Source organism: Cyprinodon tularosa, unplaced genomic scaffold (genome assembly GCF_016077235.1).
Source record: "Cyprinodon tularosa strain WSP-4 unplaced genomic scaffold, ASM1607723v1 ctg285, whole genome shotgun sequence".
NCBI classification, from domain to species: domain Eukaryota; kingdom Metazoa; phylum Chordata; class Actinopteri; order Cyprinodontiformes; family Cyprinodontidae; genus Cyprinodon; species Cyprinodon tularosa.
Genome location: NW_024038991.1, coordinates 517,697 through 536,153, shown reverse-complemented (window position 1 = coordinate 536,153; position 18,457 = coordinate 517,697). Strand labels below are relative to the sequence as shown.

The window sequence follows — 18,457 nt, the reverse complement described above, 5'->3', positions numbered from 1 at the left end:
GTCATCATGTTGGACCAAATATGGGAAAATCCTAAATGGCATAAAACCGTTTTTAAGCAGTCTATATACATTATTGTGATTTTGCATGTTTTTAAAGCCTTTTAAAAGCTAGTTAAGATTTAGCATAGCAGCTATCCATTGCAATAGCATTCTCAAAACTAGACCTTTAATGTATGGAAAATGAGCATTAAATTCATAGTTATACAGAATTTGGCAAACCAGCCGTTCATTTTGATATTTCACTAAACAGCTTAAATTAAAGCTGTTATGGTTCTATATGTAAAGTTTGCTGAGCTATTTTCCAGATGAGTCCTCATCGTCTTTCCTTGGATTAGTTTTTGACCTGCTCCAGTTTGGATTTGTCTGCCTTCTTTGAGTGCAGCTCTGAGTTTCTCAGCATGGCCCACTTTAATAATGCAATGCTCCCAAGCATGCAGCTTCAAGTCTTCCCATATAGCAGTGCAATGACAACACTTTTTTTTTTTTTTACAAGCTTAAAGGGATATTATACCCTGGAGTTAAAAGATCTGTGGATACAGCATGACCCAGTATGAAGGGTGGCTAAAAACCAGGTCAAAACCCTGCGTAGGTACAGTCTGTCTAAGGCATGGTGAAACTGGGCTGAAATGGAATCAAACAGGCACTAAAATCTGGAAGGAAACTCTGAATTAGTTTATCAAAAAGTCACTGTTGAGGCTGTATTAAAGTTAGCCAGTAAACTTGAATAACTGTATGAAGACATAGATTTCCATCATAAATAAACCACACCCAGAACTCACACCTTGTCTTAAAATCTGCATAGTTTCTCAGTTTATCAGTGCAGAAAGAAAAAAAAAAAGACTAATTACTTAAGATTTGATATTAAATGGTTACACTTAGAGGAGTTACCTCTGAAGAAATCTATGTAACAAAGCAGTGAAAAATACTTCACAGCTGTAAAACGAAATTAAGTTATTTGTTTTATTTATTTTTCTGAAATGTAAAGAATTTTTATTAAGCCCTTTAAGCCTTTATTAATCTAGTTTTACCAGAACTCACTTAAGTAAACAGAGTTCATCTTTAGTTAGATCATCCATTTGGTTAACCACTGAAGCTCAAGGAGTTTGTTAAAGAACATTAGTAAACTGTGACTGTATTATGGCATCCAAGACGTGCACTGGATAGATCAAGTAAAAATCACAAAGAATAAGCCTTTTAAATATTATAGAAATATGAAAACAAGCTAAAAAAAATACTGTTCACCTAGACTCTCAGGGCAGAAGAGTGTGAGAATAAGAAAGCAACCAAGGAATTTAACCCATAAGAGAGCGCTGAGATCTTCATCCCAGGTGTGGGAATTTGTTGACGGGTCAACTTTTAGCAGAGCACTGAACAGATCCGGTAATTTGGGAAGAGTGGTAAAACTAGAAGGATTGTTGAAAGAAAGCTGAACATACTCCAGCTTGCCACAAGGCATGTGGGGGACACAGCAGACAGGTGAAAGAAAGTGCTCTGCTCAGATGAGGCCCAAATTAAAATTTAAGTTCATATTATACCATATCTACAGTTCGTAATGATCCGTGCACATGTCTTTTTCCACCGTAATATTCCATCTAATCCATTTATGTTTATAACTGCACAGACTCTCTCTCCACCGCTTCTCATTGCACCAAAACCTCCTTTGTAGCCATGATGATATTTTTGCATGTGATTTTGCACCTGACTTTTAAACATACTAAATATATATGCGAAATCTGCATTGCAAAAACTTTGAGATTCGGTATAATCAGTTTGTGGGTGGTAAATATTTACATTTAAATATCCTCCACATTATGCCCATTCTGATGGAACGTGCTGTTTTGTAAAGAAAAACAAGAGACAAAGAGATTCAAAGATCTCTATGTGTAGAGAAACAAAGCTGGAAACACACTGCAATACAGACTTTGCAGCTGTGACTGTAAAAAAAAACAGAAAAAAAAAACAACAACTGACTTTGTGGTTTTAGTTTAGCTTGTAAAATTTTACTTCGGCCTAATTCTGCATAATAAAACTATTTACTATGGGGTAGTACATTAAATTAAATATATCTTTATTTGAAGACTAAAGATCTATCCCCTTAAGCTGTCGGAAATCCTATCACATGCACATTACTGAGAAACTTCATTTTGTTTTGCAAATAACCATTAACTCAGAATTTAATGGCAGCAACACATTGCAAAAAAGTTGGCACAGGGGCATTTTTACCACTGTCTTACATCGCCTTTCCTTTTAACAACACTATAAATGTTTGGGAACTGAGGAGACCAGTTTTTGAAACTTTTCAGGTGTAATTCTTCCCCATTCTTGCTTGATGTACAGTTTTTCAACAGTCGGGTTCTCCGTTGTCGTATTTTACATTTCATAATGCCTCACAAATTTTCAACAGGTCTGGACTGCAGGCAGGCCAGGAGAGTACCCGCACTCTTTTGCTACAAAGCCACGCTGTTGTAACACGTGCAGAATGTGGCTTGGCATTGTCTTGATGAAATAAGCAGGGGCATCCATGAAAAAGACGTCACTTGGATGGCAGCATATGTTGCTCCAAAACCTGTATGTAACCTTTCAGCAGTAATGGTGCCTTTACAGATGTGTAAGTTACCCATGCCTTGGGCACTAATGCACCCCCATATCATCACAGATGTGGGCTTTTGAGCTTTGAGCCCTTAACAGTCCGAGTGGTTCTTGTTCTCTTTGGTCCGGAGGACACGACGTCCACAGTTTCCAAAAACAATTTGAAATGTGGACTCATCAGACCACAGAACACTTTTCCACTTTGAATCAGTCCAATAACAAAGTTTACCAGTTCGAACGTTAAGTATGTTGTCTTTGCAGTGTATTCAGTTGGGTAGCTGCTAAAGGTTGTATAATAGATAAAGAAGTGAGCGAGGGGAGCGCTCAGAACATTCCTCCGCCATTTTTAGCCCTTTCAGAAAGGGCACCATGTACTGTACACACTGCTAAGCTATGAAACGCATTAGTAAACTAGTTAAAGTCAACTACTTTATATGAGACTACCTAGTCCAATGCAAAAACACAGACGTCAACACCTTGTATATAAAAGTTTGCCCTACGTGTGTTTGTACAGTGGAAACCAGAGGAAATAATGCAGCAACAATGATAGCATCATCGATCTAAAAATACATTACCTTGCTAAATTCAAGCTAAAGTTTTTGGGGTCTTGAAATTTAAACTACCTTTAATGTGAGGCAATAGTGAAATGAATACTACCAACCAGCTACCGATGCATCTTGGTGATTGTGTTACTGTAGTAACAAGCTATCAGCCACAGTATTTTGAAGTTTTTGGGTTACATATTTGATTAGTTTTAAGGGAAAAGTGAAAATACCAAATTGCTTTGTAGCTGTGCACTTAGTGTGTATTTGTTCATACTTTTTATTTGTGTTGCTTCTAAAAGTAACAGAAACAGCATCTACCAACAAATAACGATGACTATGGCTAGAGATTATGCTTTAGAAATCATGCAAACATTTAATCTTTTTTTCCCTTCTTTATTAATTCCAACATTAAAAAAATAACTCAATTTAGAGCTGCAATCACTTTGTTACCATGAATTTTTTGCTTAACATATGACACTGTCAAAATTTTATAATGGCTACTGTCTAATCAGGAGTAGGCTGCAAAGGTAGATATATTTGATGTTGGGGACGGGGGCAGTGTGCAGGTTACTACCCACCTCTTCTCCCTCGCCTCCCACCTTCCAGTCATCCTGTTCCAGCTCATTGTAGAGCACCTCACGGCTTGACATCAGGTTCTGGCGCCGAATCTCACTGGTTCTCTGCTCCCACACAGACTTATTACCCTTGATGTGGTTCTTCTGCTGCTCCTTTCTGTTGGGAGACGTGGGGATAAAATAATGTGCAGATAAGATAAAAATGTTGCAGGGGAGAAAAGTCAAACAGAAGCCAATAAAAAAAGAGAGGTAAGTAAAAACAGCAGAATAAATAGTGATGTGCTGAAAATCTCAAAGATTTTCATAAAGTACTGCACAATATGTGAGAGTTGTTCTTAAAAGAACACTTATTTTATAGGGCTTCCTTGTTTCCACTCTTTACAGCAACAAATTAATGTGGGTAACAAGCTACTTCAAATCTTGCAGTCCAAGCCTTGGTTAACTACAGAGCCTGAAGAGCCTTCGAAGTGACTTTGAAAGAGGCAGCAGGTTTATTTGAGCTGTGTTTTGATGTGTCCTATTGTCAGCATTTATCTTCAGCAAGGAACAGAGTTTAGACTTTCCGCCTCTCGCTTTTCTACACTCCACAAAGCCCTGAATCTGTTCTTTTCACTCAGGGAACAATTGCCTAATCACATTTTATAGGACAATGTGTCACTTTGTGTGTTTGTGAATGCCTGCCAATCACTTCTGATGAGAGGCATCTGTAAAAGAATTACACTACACGTGTTTTCTGGCTTTTCTGTACAGTACATGTGCATAATGTTTTAGTCAAAGAGATTTTTGTTTGCAAATGCATGTAAAGCAATGTAGATAGAAACACAAGACTTTTTATAAAAAATGCACATTTAGTTATAACTGTATTTCCACGAAGGTGCATCTCAACACATGCAGTTAATTGATCTAACTAAATCAGTTTAAAGATGGAATTAACATACTATGTAGATAGAGGGCACAAGAAAAAAAATATTTTTTTGTTTGAAATTAATAAGAGTAGGTAAGGCGAATAGTTTACATCTTCCTCCTGCAAAATATTAGCCTGATTCTTCATTTGATGAGATCAGTAGAGCTTACTGGACATTCAAGCACAGTGATACTGTACCACCATCATAAACCAGGCACTGGTATTTTAGGCTTAATGCTTAAGTGGCAGGTTCTACTTAGGAAATTAAAAATCAGTATCTTTGCGGAGTGAATATCTACGACGGAGTATTAGGGCCACACATGAAGAGAAAAAATATTTTTGCCATGACGAGATTAAACTCGACATGTCGACTTTAAAGTCGACATGTCGAAATTAAACTCAACATTTCGAGAATAAAGTTGAAATGTCACGTTGAGTTTAATCTCGACGTGTCGACTTTAAACTCTCCCTGTCGACTTTAAAGTCGCCATTTCGAGAATAAAGTTGATATATCGTGGCGACTTTATTCTCGACATTCCAAAGTTTGGAGAAAAGAGCAACCGCGCTCCACAGCTGCAGTCTGCGTTTTAAGAGTGAAGGAAGTCTTTGACGTGCTGCAACTGTATACTCATCACAGGAAGTGGTGGCCTAACGGCATAACGTACCGGTAACGTCTTTCCCTATGCTTACCCAGGCTCACAGTTCTGAATTTGAGAACATGTCAGTCATTTCAACTATTCTCGAAATGGCGAGTTTAAAGTCGACACGTCGAGTTTAATCTCATCAGGGCAAAAATATTTTTTCTCTTCATGTGTGGCCCTAATACTCCGTCGTAAATATCAGAAGGGGGAAGTATGCTGGTGAAGATTCTCAGTCACCCAGGGCATAGTCATTCAAAAAAAGTATAAAAAAAAAAAAATCACTGGACTTTGTTTTCAAGGTTTGAAGACGTTTCGTTTCCCATTCAGAAACCTTTCTCAATTCAAAATGTCTTGACTTTGAGTTCCAGGCTTGTAGAGTGGCACAAACAAAAGCCTTGTTATGCCTTAGAAATATGCAAATTGAACAAAAAAAAAATTATTAAGTCCACCCCTTAGTAATGGGGAATCAATGTTGGCCTGCAAAACCCACTACTGGACCAGGCCTCCGAAAAGAAAGTCGTTAAGGTCGTTGTTGGCCTGGCTGACCAGGCAAGATGTTTTGGTCCCCTGCATGGTGATGAGGATTATGGTGATAGCTGGAGCACTTCAAAGAACAGGGAGAGTATCTTAAATGACTGGTAGAAACTGGATTTTTTTGTATTGAGGTCCACCTTCTTCATGGAGGTCGCCAGTGTGGCTCTGCTAGACAAGTAGGAATCATGCAACATTTTTATGTATTCGACATGTTTTCAAAGAAGAGAAAACATCTGTTTCTTGTTGCCATATTATAAAAGATATAAACAATAATAAACAAGCAAGCATCTCCAGAATCAATCCTACGTAACCGCTGAAGGCATTCAAAACAGTTGAAATAAAAACAAGCATGATTCTGTTAATTTTTTTCTTACACCCCCTACTTCTCCCCTGTGCTTTCTTCGGATCCCATCCATCCTGCTCGCCAGTCTACGCAATTTGATAACTGTTTTCATTTTTACTGTACCTGTTCTTTTTGTTTGGTTTTTTTCTTTAAAGGATTCTCATATCTCGTTGAAGAGTTAAAGTTTCCTCCGACTCTTTGCCATTACTGGGGCTATGTAGCAATTTATCTTTTAAGGTTTTATTTCTGTTAGCAACTGTACCTGGTTCACGATGCACCGGGAGGGTCCTGGCTTTATGTTTTCTTTTAATATATTACTGGTTTGCTCCATCTGCCAACATGTTTTTTAAGGATGTGCACTAAAAAAGCATATGAACAAAATCCCTGCTTTCTAAGTTACGCCTCCAACGTAAATGTGAGCTGGAAAACCCTGCCTGCTGCATCTGGACAGGAGTCCAGTAGAGTATGTTGTATATTTTCAATTGAATCAATTTAGATCTGACATCTCTAATACCACTGAGCATATTTTCTACCATATTGTAAAATTAATTTTATCTTCTTTAACTTGTCTTGAGTTATTTCTCCCATATTTTCTCTAATCCACATTGACCTGGCTACTGTCCTTCACCAGGAAACTATAAAGGATGCTAACTTGATGTGATGTCGATAGACAGACCAAAATAATAAAGAATACGAACTATACTCTGGCTCCAACCCATGTTGCTCTCCATTATTTACTTCCCTGATTTGCGTGTCACTGTCAACATCGCCAATGCTCACCCAGCATGATGGTGTCATCAGCTTGCCAGCAGGTGGTCAGACTCTGCTTTTCCATTAAAATGGGAAAAGAGCCGAAAGTCGACTCTAAGCGGGTCAATCTGGTTTTAAAAAAACCCAGATTTTCAAAGGGAAAGTGGCTATAGTCATGATTTTGTCCAGAAATATTTGTTGAAAATTGGGCTGTGTTTGGTTGATCTGATTTAGTCCCACTTGAGACTAATAATAGATGTTGATAAGACGTTGCAAACCCTGTTTCCAACGTCTTTTTAGTGATCTGAAAATTACGGCTTTCCACCTTTCGGTTTTCAACCAAATTTTGGTCGGTGGGTTATCTCTCAAGAGAACCAGTCTTTCCGAATAAAGGTCTTACTTCCTGTCTTTGATAATTAATAGGTGTGTTGAGAAAGGAGCTAAACCCTTTTTTATGCACTTGTTGCCAAAAGTTTATACAGTGGTGTGAAAAAGTGTTTGCCCCCTTCCTCATTTCCTGTTTTTTTGCATGTTTGTCACACTTAAGTGTTTCGGAACATAAAACCAATTTAAACAATAGTCAAGGACAACACAAGTAAACACAAAATGCAATTTGTAAATAAGGGTGTTTATTAATAAAGGATAAAAAAATCCAAACCATCATGGCCCTGTGTGAAAAAGTTATTGCCCCCCTCTTTAAAATATGCTATAACTGTGGTTTTTAACACCCGAGTTCAATTTCTCTAGCCACACCCAGGCCTGATTATTGCCACACCTGTTTTCAATCAAGACATTACTTAAATAGGAGCAGCCTGAAACAGTAAAGTCCACCAAAAGATCCTTAAAAGCTACCCATCATGCTGAGATCCAAAGAAATTCAGGAACAATTGAGAAAGAAAGTAATTAAGATCTATCAGTCTGGAAAGGGTTATAAAGCCATTTCCAAAGCTTTGGGAATCCAGCGAACCACAGTGAGAGCCATTATCCACAAAAGGCGAAGACATGGAACAGTGGTGAACCTTCCCAGGAGTGGCCGGCCGCCCAAAATTACCCCAAGTGTGCAGCGACGACTTATTGAAGAGGTCACAAAAGACCCCACAACGTCCAAACAACTGCAGGCCTCACTTGCCTCAGTTAAGGTCAGCGTTCATGCCTCCACCATTAGAAAAAGACTGGGCAAAAATGGCCTGCATGGCAGAGTTCCAGGAAGAAAATCACTGCTGAGCAAAAAGAACATTAAAACTCGTCTCAATTTTTCCAAAACACATCTTGATGATCCCCAAGACTTTTGGGAAAACATTCTGTGGACTGATGAGACAAAAGTGGAACTCTTTGGAAGGTGTGTGTCCCATTACATCTGGCGTAAAAGGAACAATGCATTTCAGAAAAAGAACATTATACCAACAGTAAAATATGGTGGTGGTAGTATGATGGTCTGGGGCTGTTTTGATGCGTCAGGACCTGGAAGACTTGCTGTGATAAATGGAACTATGAATCCTGCTGTCTACCAAAAGATTCTGAAGGAGAATGTCCGACCATCTGTTTGTGAACTCAAGCTGAAACGAACTTGGGTTCTGCAGCAGGACACTAATCCTTAACACACCAGCAAGTCCACCACTGAATGGCTGAAAAACAAAATGAAGACTTTGGAGTGGCCTAGCCACAGTCCTGACCTGAATCCTATTGAGATGTTGTGGTATGACCTTAAAAAGGCTGTTCATGTTCGAAAACCCTCTAATGTAACTGAATTAGAACAATTCTGCAAAGATGAGTGGGCCAAATTCCCTCCAGAACGCTGTAAAAGACTCATTGCAAGTTATCGCAAACGCTTGGTTGCAGTTGTTACTGCTAAGGGTGGCCCAACCAGTTATTAGGTTTAGGGGGCAATCAGTTTTTCACACAGGGCCATGATGGTTTGGATTTTTTTCTCCTTTAATAATAAACACCTTCATTTACAAATTGCATTTTGTGTTTACTTGCGTTGTCCTTGACTATTTTTTAAATTGGTTTGATGTTCTGAAACACTTAAGTGTGACAAACATGCAAAAAAACAGGAAATGAGGAAGGGGGCAAACACTTTTTCACACCACTGTAGTATGACTGATAGTGGGCTTCTTTCTATAGAGGTTTGGACATTGACCGAGAGAGTCAGTTAGATTGAACGGTTTGAAGGATTCTGCTTCCAGATCGAACCATAATGTTATCTCTGTCCTTTCACCAAATCTAGATACATTTTGCACACATTATGATTCCTTATGCAGTTTTATATATGGAAAAACCAAACCAATAAAAATGTCTTCTTTTTTTTCTGCAGGCCTTTTATATTAATTTTAAGCTTTTTTTCCAGCCAGAAAAAAACTGACAAAATGTTTTTTTCTGAATTTATTTGAATATAAGCAGCAAAATATTTACTGGTAAAAAACAAAAAGATCATTATGTTTTGTAAAAATTGTAATTTTAATAGATCGATTTTACAAAAAATAAAATGATTATTTTCAACCAAATTTGAACCATGTAGATGTTTTAGTCCAGGGTTTCATTTTTTTTTTTTCCTTAAAAGCTAGCTTGTACAAAGTCCATTATGGTAGGACTTAATTGCAATCTTAACATTTTTTTTTTTTTTTTAGAAAAGTGCTTTTTTCTACTTTCATGCATAGATCTGCGTGCTAGCAGGAAGTTTATTTCCTTTATAATGGAAGTAAACCAACTTTAAACATATAATGCCCATTTAAAGGGCTAGAGTGGGAAATAATTAGACTCTTAGTCTTGTTAAATGTAACGTGATCAAAATTGAGTCCCTCTGTGATTTGAAAATTATAGTTTCTTAAATTGCAATTATATTTAAAATGCAATTACTTGCCCAGCCCTAGATTGCACATTTCCCCATAAAGATAACTGTGATTTATACCATCCCTTAACATAATGGTGAATTTTATTTATAAGTCAACATGCAACTGCTGGCAGCATCATCACTAAAATCAATCCAATCATTACCATAACATTTATGTATTAATAACAATTGTGCATTGGTCTTATCTAATATTCTATTGTCTGAGAAGCTGAATGTTTGGTCTAGTAGTAACTGTTACCCATAATCGCCCAATTCAGCAGAAATGAATACTTGAAATACATCAGTACTAGTTTTCTTTCCTTCTTTTTTTTAATCATTCACCTACTGACAAAAATGTGGATATTTTAAATTCCTGGGAAGCGCCTCCCTGTTTTAAACAGATCTACATTCATAATGTATTTCTGTGCTCACTGACATTAAGTGTGTGTACTTACGCAGCAATTGACAGGTTTGCAGCAGATAGCGGGCTAACCTCTGCCACTTCCTTAGCCTTCTGTAGTGCTGTCTTTTGATTTGCTGCCTCTTCTTGTTCTTCTTCGTCCTATAAAACAAGCCATCAATGTTAAAATTGTGGTGCTGTAAATTTAGAAACATTGCCACACATCCCTTAATACTGGATAGAAAAAAGGGGCAAATTAAACAATAATATTAATAAGAAGTTGCCCCATACCTTGGTAAGCTCTTGGGCGTTAGCCAGATTGTCAACAGCGATAGCCAAGAAGACATTCAGCAGTGTGTCTTTCAGGAGGTAGTTAGGGAAAACTGCATCATTTTAAAAAGCTGGAGATAAAAATAACTAAATGCAACAAGAGAAATGAAGGAGAACAAATCATAAGCACACCTGTTGTCCATGGATTATTAGGATAACTAGCGAAAAAAGACAATGAAAAAAATTCAAACGATCAGTATAAATATGTTTTAAGGGATAGCCTAAATAACAACAACATATTTCACTCAGAAGAGCTTATAGTAGTTGATTTTACCAAAACAATAAACTTATTTAAGTCTGCAGGATTTCCTCCATACTTAAAATGTACATTTTAGTGTCTGCAAGTGTGAAGCAGGATACAGTTGCCAAATAGTGTGAGGACAATGAAAAAGATGGAGAACACCATTCCTTTGTCGTTTACTCCTCCCTGTGACTCAATGCCATCGTACATCACCATATTCCAATCCTCTCCTGTCAGGATCTAAAGAGAAAAAAGAAGAGGAATTTATATTTTCTGTTGATAACTTAAGAGTCAGAGTGAAAAAAATATATAACAAAATAAAAAAATGTGGCTTTGTACGTATGTAATGATGTGATGTAATTTTGATGCCTATCTATTACCTGGTTAAATAAAGGATAAATAAAATAAAAAAAAAAACAAACAAAAAAAAAATGTGGAACTTTATCTCCAATAAAGATCATAGTTTAATTACACTTAATGTACTTAATGACTTTTTGTTTTGAAATATAAATATGATCCATAAATATCATCCTCTCATCACAGCTAATATTGATTAAGCCCACCGATTCTTTCCCACCTATTTAAGAAAAAATATGCCCCACTGAATTACATCAACAGCTGAAGCAAAACGTTTGATGATGTTGTAGAAATGGTTAGATATCAATTGTTTAGCGTATAATAATGAATCAATTAATGTTTTCTTTGATGAAATCATTTTTTTGCTAAAAAGTTCAATGGTAGAGGAATGCAATGAATTTCACATATAACTTTTCTTAAAATGAACATTTACATTAAATTCTTTTTATTTGGTTTCTAAAGGAAATTACTTTGGACTTTCCTAAGCATAGGAATCAGAATTAACCAACTGATCCCTCATAAACCTGCAGGTTTAGGTTTTTAATGGCAACTAAATCACTCATTGTGTTTTTCAGACACCCTGACCATTACATATTATCTTGCAACCACACATTTCTGTGCCTTTAATTGGTCTCTATGCTATTCATGCTGGTATCATTTTGAAACTCTCATTCCAGTTCAGCTCCAGGAGTATATCTAAGGTATCTTTCTGCTGGAAAGCAAACCCCCACCTTAATCTCAAATCTATGGCAAAAGTGCCCCATCTATCTTCCTATCAAGCATCCCTCAGAGCATGACACTAAGTCCACCATGTCTCATGAAAGAGACGGTGGATTCCTGGTCATATTTGGTGTTATGTTTCCACTAAACACATGTTTTGTTTACAGATGAAAGTTAGATTTTTATCTCATCTTCTGGTGACTTCCAGTTTCCCCTGTGTGTTTGCTGTGTCCTCCATATGGCTTGCTGCAAACTACAAGCTGATCTTATATATTACTTGAACTTAATGAGTAGATGCATAATTTTTCTTCTACTTCAAAACGTTTTACTACTCTGTGTTGGTCCTTTAAATGAAATTCTAATAAAATACATTTAGCTTTGTGATTGTACCGTGAAAATGTGAACGCCTTTACAGGGGTACAGACACCTCTGAAAGGCTTTGCAATTATAAAGCCCCTTGCACACCTTGACAATTTGGACTAGCATATGCCTGATGTACCAAAAATTTGGCAAAAACTCTGGCATACGTTGAAAGTTATGGGTACGTTTTGTATAAGTTATGAGCACGTTGAAGCACGCTGGTTCACATTGACATACGACAAGTACGTCGAGAAATTTTGAGCATGCCTAAAATTTCCCGACATATGCCAGCATATGCCATACATGGGCCATAAGTTACAGATAAGTTATCTGGTCGTTGACACACGTTAAGTGTAAGTTACCTATAAGGTGAGTAACTTGATGCTTGTGCGTCATTTAATGGGCATTACGCTACCGTGCGCTATGCATAAGTTAGGCTGCTGTTGGACATAAATTCTGGACTCATTATGAATACGCTATGTACACACCCAACATTGAAAAAAAAAGAAAGTTCAGCATATGCCAGCGTTTTAGGATATTCTGGGACGTCGGGCATACGCTGGCTAAATCGACAAGGTGTGACAGGGACTTACTGAAGAGGTTGCTGTAAAACTGGATTGTATTTTCTTTTCAATGACAGATTCCCATCACAAATAAAACTATAAAGATATAAATGTCTTTTATTATAATTAAAAAAAAGGAACTACCAGGAGCTTTTTTTTTTTTTTTTTTTTTTTTTACCTGAAACACAGTCATGATTGCTGCTGCAAAAGTATCAAAATTGGTCGGCGGGGTTCCACTTTCAAAGTTGAATCTAAGGAGATCAAAATACCATGTAAGTTAGAGCAAACAGAACAAAGCAGACATACAATAATGACCCCTTAAATTAGGCATCTGTAAGCTTTGCATTGATTCTTACTGTCCTCCAAAAAGCTGCATCCCCAACAAAGCAAAGACCACAATAAAGAGGAAGAGGAGGAAGAGCAAGCTGACAATGGACTTCATGGAGTTCAAGAGAGAAACCACCAGGTTTCTAAGTGGCGCCCAGTACCTGAGGAGGAAAAGGAGCTTTTTAAGACGTGCAGAGAATTTTTGTAAAGGAAAATACATAAAGTATCAATGACCCACTATCAAGGTGTTCTTTAAATTGAATATTTCATAACTAAAGAACACTTTGACACATTACTTTCCCATGATGTTTTGGCCTTAATAGCATCGTCTCTCCAGCAAGTTTCTGTAACCTTCCCAGCTTCTTCTCCTCATCCTGTCACTTTTTTTTTTGTTTTCTAATATTTACTCTTTCCTAAAATAAACCTGTAATACTTGTGGTATCTTTTATTTATTTTAGCTTTTACTTCAGTCTGATATTTGTTTTTGGTTTTTACTCTCCTAGTATGACACTTAGCTTGTATCATTTAGACTTTAAGACTTCAAAATTTCAATGCAATCTGTTTTATAATCTAAAGATAGTAAAGGTTAAACATTTTGGGTAGGTAAAGTCAAGGTCTGCGCTTCCATAGCCCTTTATAAAACCACCATAGGAAAGTGTCTCCTAGTGTCTCTTAAACTTTTAAAAGGTTTGGATTTGGAGATTTGGAATCTCAAATAAAAGAAAATATTATTTACGTATTGCTATGAAATGAAAACAGGCTATTAAACTCAAGACTTATTGCTTCAGAAAAAACTGTTTCTTTCTTATGCTCCCAGAAACCAAAATTAGGATTCCATGCACCATTCGATATAATATATGCACCATTCAGTGTAATATGAGCCAAAAACATTTGTAAATTTTCCAAAAGAAATAGCCGAATAAGAGCTAAAATGACATAAATACCGTGATTACAACTGATCTTATACTGTAAGTATCTCCAGCATCACAGTGATGTTTTGTTTGCAGAATGAAGTTTAAAAAAAGGAGCGAGACCTACTTGGTAACTTTAAAGATGCGCAGCAGCCTGAGAGCTCGTAACACACTGATGCCGAATGACGTGCCTGGTTTTATGGTGGACCACACAACCTCAAAGATGCTGCCAACAATTACCTGTAATCCCACACACACAAAAAACAAGCAAACATACATTTCCACTGTGGTTATTTAGTGCAGGCTGCAGAGAGGATAAATCAGCAGTGTTTTAGCCATATAAACCCAAAAGTCTCCCTATGCTACACTTTTCCAAAACCTCATTTGTGATTCAAATGTACCAAATGTATTACTTTTGCAAAAGAAACAGAGAATAATAGTTGTGTACACTGAAACCATACTTTACTCGCACAGCAAGAACATAACTATTTTAATCTTGTTTGTGGAATTGTAGGAGGCTTAAAGGGGATCTATTAAAATAGTCAAGGTAACAGTTCAAGTAGCTCAAGACATCTTAGAAAGTGAAGAGAGCATTTACTAGTTCATTTGCTTTGTAATTTCAAAAATAAAATAAACTACTACACTGTTTTGCAACACTACTTGCGAGAATTAATTCACAAAATTCAAGTCGGATTGGTTTAAAATTCACAGTCTTTTTTTACTTTTATTTTTTATGAAGTCATGGCTTTTGTGTAGGTTTGTGAAAATGCTGGAGCACTCACCACACAGTCGAAGCAGTTAAATGACGAGTGGAAGTAGGGCTGGATGCCCAGACCATACATCTTGATCAGCATCTCAGACATGAACAAACCGAGGAATATGAACTCTGCATAGACTGCAGGAGGGAAGAACGGGAAAAGGAAGGAGAGAGGATAGGAAAACATTAAGAGTGAAAAAGAGGAAGAAGTTAAGGAGGAGAGAATTTTTATAAACCAGTACCATAGAAACATACTGTAAATGTAAGATAATATTAGAACAAGCAAGAATAAATGTAGGAATGGTATAAATTACAGTCAGAGACTAGTATGTATGTGTGAGACGCAGAGACTGAAAGGAGTAGAAGTCAATTGTGGCTTGAGTGGAAGTGTGTATGACAGTGCGGTGATGAATGGACTCCATGAGGAAGTACTGTACAGCTTCATATGCTAATGATGCTGGACAGCAGCCAGAGACAACAAGGTGATTCTGCTGAGTGTCGCTTTTTATGTCAATACCAACATATCTCTGACATTAAAAGGATAAATAATATGGTAGACCTCAGCTACAGTTGAAAAAGTGGCAAAACAATTTTTTTTATTTATTTATATTTTTTGTTGATCTATTAAATTAGCTAAGAGGTACATTTTAGGAGTTAGATTATATCAAAACAATAAAAAATAACTAATAGACTAAAAAGTGTAAAATGGTCTAAGCTATGATATGCAAAATGAAAGTATAAAGAAAGGTGCAAAATGTTGTGAATGTTGTAAATTGTTGAGCTTTATCCCAAAAAGATGCATAGAAAAGTGAAGTTATGTTTGCAGGTAGAGAAAGCAAACTTTGAAACATAAAGTGGAAAAACTTGGAATCAATATTAAAGCAAACAGTTTTTCTATGAAAACTATGTTTTTACAGTTCAAGTGTACAAAAAGGTGCTTAAGTTAGTATCTGTGCTTAAACACAAACAATTTTTTTTTATTTAAATGCAAAAGGAGCGTAATATAATGTGATATGCTGATGGTTTGGGTAAGAATAGAACATCATATCAGTTGGGTGTAGATCATTTCGGTAAAAAAATAAAAACTAAGAAACAAAGGCAGTCACTTTATAAACACTAATTTCTTTTTTAGATTCACAACATTAAAAATAAGTGGAATTCCTGTTACATTTCTTGTTACTTTGTAATTCTGTGATTCAATTATAAAATTCTCATAGACTGTCCTTGAGGTACAGTCTATCAACATGAGGCTCTGTAGATCGATTACAGGTGAATTTTTGTGTTGCTTCTGCATTATGGTTTCATTTTGTGTAGAATAATAAATTATATCTTCAGATTTTCAGATCGTTTTCAGTAATGGTAGTTTACATCATAACAAAGGAAGCTCAGATTATTGTAACTTAATAAACCACTTTCTATATTCAAATAACTTATATAACACAAACTCACGAAAAATGTTATGATAGACACTTTTGAACACAGTTGGAGATAATTTAGTTTCACTTATAAAAAATAAATTCTGTGCTAATTAAAATGAGTCAAATTTGATCAGATATTATGGTAAATTGTTGGTTGACAGAATGTTTAATTATTTCAGTTATTTTTTAGGATTGGTCAATACACACTGACCGTGGTTTTAAATCAAGGCTAAGATTTATCTTTATGTTTCTCTAAATTTTAGTTTTTAAGTCTAATCATTAAAACTACCAAATATGGGAGTTAAACTGCATGTGTTATTTTGTTAGAACGTGCAATAAGTGGGCATGTTGCTGGTTAAGATGTAAAAACCAGTTTAGTTCCGCCCATAAAATTAGCAGTTTGCATTCTATACAGATAGTTTAAGGGTGGCCATAACAGAAAGGTGAGGTTGTGCATGGTTGTGTATCTTTGTGTGTCTCTGTGTTGCTCAGCAACAACATTCCTGTTGTGAAGAGATAAAACCTTTTAAAAAATGTGGAAATATTTTAGTATTTTTCTTTAATATGGTTTAGTTGGATAAAGAGATTTCAGATTTTCTGCTGCATTAATGTATATAGACATTTTGTATTTATTAATATTCTTTTAATATTGTTATTTCTGATTCTCTAATTATATTTGCATGTGCACAGACCGTCTCTATCTTCTGTCATCGCACCAAAGCCTTCTTTGTAGCAACAATAATAATATTTTTGCATGTTTAAAAAAATAATATTTTTGCATGTCTGTTTGCACCTGACTCTCAGGAGTACTAGAACAGACCCCAAAACTGTTGAGTTTACAATTAGGAATATTGTTTTTGCACGTTATAAATATTTACAGTTGCACAAATTTATGCAGTTTGGTCATTAAATATGATCTGAATATTGCTTAAAAACACTGGCAAAAAATGGTTTGCACACGCTTTCTGCTAAATTCCAAATGCAAACACCTTTGCATCTTTTTTTAGGAAAGCAAACCTTCTGAAGGATATATACTGTATGTAAAAAAAAATGTTTTAATCATATTCATTGTATTAGTTCCGCACATTAATTTGTCTCTGAATTGATTTGAAAACTTTATTAACAAATTACAGCTATTCATTGTTGTATTTTATAGATTATGATAGCGGGAAGGAATCAACTCTATCGCTGCGTTGCAGGTTTTTGAGAGCTGGAGTCCACCACATCTGTTTAATGTTGGTTTTTCTCTCTTTACATAAATGGCTTCCTTCACACCCCTTTCAAACCACCTGTCTTCTTTGTCCAAAATGTGAACATTCTGGTCCTCAAAAGAATGTCCTTTGTTCATAAGGTGTAGACTCTGCGTTGTTTGATAAATTGCACATTTTGGAGAATGTGACAAATATTTTCATTTATCTCCTCCCCATTGACTGGTTCGTCTCCTCCCTGACCTTCAAACCGTAAGTAATCCTAAGCCCTATTTGTAAAACACACGATAAGAGATATGTGAGAAGTATAATTACTGCTCAGTTTTGCAATACAGGGAAAAGCAACTGTTTGGTTTTTACTGTAGTATAACAGTGGAAAAGTTTTTTTTCATACTGCGACTTGTGGATTTGCACCAGTGTAGATTAGAACCAGTCTTTGTATTTACTCACAGAGAAAGTCGGAAAGAAGCTCCGGCTGGTCGTAATGCACCACGGCCACACAGATGGTGTTGAGGCCCACAAGGCAGAGCACTGTCCAATAGAAAGCCTGTGTCTTCACTATCTTCCTGATGAAGAATCGCAATCGGCGCTCTTTTTTGCTGTAGTTAGAGCCGTCCTTACCGCTCTTAATGCTAGAGCGAGCGAAGCCTATAGGCAAGAAGGCAATACATCACCCACAGTTTAAAAATAAGGAGCATAATATCCAGAAGAAAAAAAAGAAGAAAACTTTTTGGAAGGCTGATTTGCTTCTATTTTTTAAAGTTTATCGACATCTTTAATCAATCATACATTTTTCAAACTTTCTTACCTACTGCATCTCCTATGTTGTCTTCTCCTTCCTCTTGATTTAGCAGCTCTGTTTTGTTATTTCTGGTTTTGATAGTTGGCCTTCGTCTCGAACCTAGAAAGACACAAAAAAAGGCAAAATGTCTTTTATATCCATTAATTTCTGAGAGGTCAGTCTAAAGTGCTAAAGTACCTTTGCTGATTTATTAATTTTCACATTTGAATTACTCCTCATATTGCCACTGAAACAACACATTCAGTTATATACCAACTTTTGGAGATTAAATAAATAAAAGTTGAACAAATATTACCAATTGTGGTTCTTTATACAGTTCTGTTGCCCCCCCACCCCAAAGACAAAGACTGTC

General features: G+C 36.2%; 1 protein-coding gene across 1 annotated transcript in view; it reads right to left on the bottom strand.

Moving 5' to 3' along the window:
- Nucleotides 1–18,457, bottom strand: part of cacna1ab (calcium channel, voltage-dependent, P/Q type, alpha 1A subunit, b) — a 255,768-nt gene that overhangs the window by 87,767 nt on the left and 149,544 nt on the right. Inside the window, exons 12-21 of the mRNA XM_038290608.1 lie at nucleotides 18,112–18,204; nucleotides 17,754–17,951; nucleotides 14,703–14,815; nucleotides 14,048–14,160; nucleotides 13,039–13,170; nucleotides 12,861–12,933; nucleotides 10,802–10,922; nucleotides 10,403–10,470; nucleotides 10,167–10,273; nucleotides 3,713–3,866 (exon numbers count right to left, since the gene is read on the bottom strand). Coding sequence (XP_038146536.1) covers nucleotides 3,713–3,866; nucleotides 10,167–10,273; nucleotides 10,403–10,470; nucleotides 10,802–10,922; nucleotides 12,861–12,933; nucleotides 13,039–13,170; nucleotides 14,048–14,160; nucleotides 14,703–14,815; nucleotides 17,754–17,951; nucleotides 18,112–18,204 — 1,172 coding nt within the window. The remainder of the gene's footprint in view (nucleotides 1–3,712; nucleotides 3,867–10,166; nucleotides 10,274–10,402; nucleotides 10,471–10,801; nucleotides 10,923–12,860; nucleotides 12,934–13,038; nucleotides 13,171–14,047; nucleotides 14,161–14,702; nucleotides 14,816–17,753; nucleotides 17,952–18,111; nucleotides 18,205–18,457) is intronic.